We start from the raw sequence: 2172 nt of genomic DNA on the forward strand, positions 1-2172 counted from the left end.
GTTCCAGGTTCTGATCCAGGTTCTGTTCCAGGTTCTGTTCCAGGTCCAGTTCCAGGTTCTGATCCAGGTCCAGTTCCAGGTTCTGTTCCAGGTCCAGTTCCAGGTCCAGTTCCAGGTTCTGTTCCAGGTTCTGTTCCAGGTTCTGTTCCAGGCTCACCACCGCCTACTGGGAAAACTGGAGCCACTGGTGAAAAACTCGTTAACATTGTGATGCCATTAATCACATTTTCATTCCAACTGGAACCTTTTTCTGTGAGTGTTTCTGGTACGACTGTAAATCTGGCGCACCGCTACGTCCGCTAACATTAGCAAACGATCTGATTGGATGCTGGAAAACGCTGTTGTTGTGTTTGGGTTGTGCTAAAAGGAGTTAGCATATCAGTGAAGCTGTGCTAGTCTGAAATAGCATCTCAATGCTAACATGTAGCAGCTAATGCTAATGTTAGCGTCCACATTCGTAAAGAAGCTCCATGAATGACCAGGATGCTGAAACTGGATGGATTTATTGGTATTTACTTTAGTTCTGGGTCCATTAATGTTGCACCAGGAGGAAAACATCAACCCCGACTGACCGGGTCCGGTCAGAACCGAGTCCAAACCCAGGACAACACAAGCAGGGGAACAAACAGCTGACAGACCAAAGAGGTGAACGGTGGGCTCTGCAGAACCGGGTCGGTACTTACGGGTCTTTCCTCTGTCGGCCTGGCGCAAGCCTTCGCCCTCGGGGTAAACGGGAACCACGGTAACGGTGTACGGCGTGTCCGACAGCAGGTTCCTCAGCACCGTGTCGGTGGTTCCGCCCGAAACCTGCTCCTGTTTCCCACAGACACAGAGAGGCGGGTCGGTTCTGAGGGGTTCTGCCCGGCCCAGAACTAAGCCAGGAAGCTTCCTTTTAAAGGGCCGGTGCTCCGCGTTATCCAGGCAGGAACTACGGGACCTGCATGATGTGACTCAACTCTGTCTCTTTAAGAAGCTCTTTCTGAAGCTCCGCCTCCAGGAAGTCATGGCTCCTGTATTAATCTCTTAACGTTTCTACCAGCGCCGCTCTGAGCAGCAGCTCCTTTAATGAGCCCAGCAGATGTTTGCTAATTGCTGCTGGCTAGTCTGAAGGAGCCGCGTTCTGCTGGGAAAACACTAAAACACGATGGAAGATGAAAAACGTTACCGGCCCTTTAAAGTTTGAAAGCTTTCCTGAGAATCCAGAGAAATACTGAGTTTAATGTAGAACCGGCCCGGCCCGGCCCGGCCCGGCCCGCCCACCATGTCCTCGGCGCCGCCGGCTGCTGGGACGTAGAAGATGCGGTACTGGCGGACGTTTCCCTCGGCCGCCTCCCAGTGGACCCTCAGGGAGCTGGTGGTCGGGTCGGTCACCTTCAGGTTCTTCACCCCGCCCAGAACCTCTGCGAACGGACCACAGAGAGCGGTCAGAACCCCCGGCGGTCTACAGAACCCCGGCCCGGTCCGGTCCGGGAGGAACTCACTGGTTTTCCCGTTCTCAGACATGCGGTTTCCCTCCACGTCGTCGTAGACGGGCACGACGGTCACTCTGTACTGGGTGTCCGGGCTGAGGTCCGTCAGAACCGCGCTGGTGCTGAGCCCGGAAACCTGCGTCTGCAGCACAAACACAGCATCAGCTCCTGGCTCCCGACCCGTCCTCATTCAGGACGATGAGGTTCTGGGCTGGCCCGGTGGAACCGGAGTCAGACTCCCACCCACCGCGCTCTCGGCGCCGCCGGCCGCCGGCGCGTACAGAACCCGGTACTGGCGGACGTCGCCCTCGGCCGGCTCCCAGCGGACCCTCAGGGAGCTGGTGGTCGGGTCGGTGACCTGCAGGTTCTTCACTCCGCCCAGAGGCTCTGAAAGGAACGGCAGGCTGTTAGAGCACAGATGATCCAGGATTAGGATTAGGGACATCCTAATCCTGGATCAGGACCAGGACCAGGATCAGGATCAGGATCAGGATCAGGATCAGGATCAGGATGTCCCTAATCCTAATCCTGGTTCATGGGGTTAAACTATGAACCAGGATTCACATCTTTACGTAAACTTAACAGGTGGTGAAGCTCGAGCTGATTTTCTTAGCTGCAGCATTTCCTGGAATGAACCCTGACCTTTAAACGAACCCTGACCTTTAAACGAACCCTGACCTCTAAACGAACCCTGACCTCTAAA

At 55.2% G+C, this 2172-nt stretch overlaps 1 protein-coding gene across 1 annotated transcript in view; it reads right to left on the reverse strand.

Annotated features, from left to right (window-relative positions):
* The window catches only part of col12a1b (collagen, type XII, alpha 1b), a 100980-nt gene that overhangs the window by 33458 nt on the left and 65350 nt on the right, over window positions 1-2172 (reverse strand). Inside the window, exons 38-41 of the mRNA XM_017302095.1 lie at window positions 1717-1856; window positions 1482-1611; window positions 1261-1400; window positions 684-813 (exon numbers count right to left, since the gene is read on the reverse strand). Coding sequence (XP_017157584.1) covers window positions 684-813; window positions 1261-1400; window positions 1482-1611; window positions 1717-1856 — 540 coding nt within the window. The remainder of the gene's footprint in view (window positions 1-683; window positions 814-1260; window positions 1401-1481; window positions 1612-1716; window positions 1857-2172) is intronic.

This window comes from Poecilia reticulata, linkage group LG21 (genome assembly GCF_000633615.1).
Source record: "Poecilia reticulata strain Guanapo linkage group LG21, Guppy_female_1.0+MT, whole genome shotgun sequence".
In the NCBI taxonomy this organism is placed as follows: domain Eukaryota; kingdom Metazoa; phylum Chordata; class Actinopteri; order Cyprinodontiformes; family Poeciliidae; genus Poecilia; species Poecilia reticulata.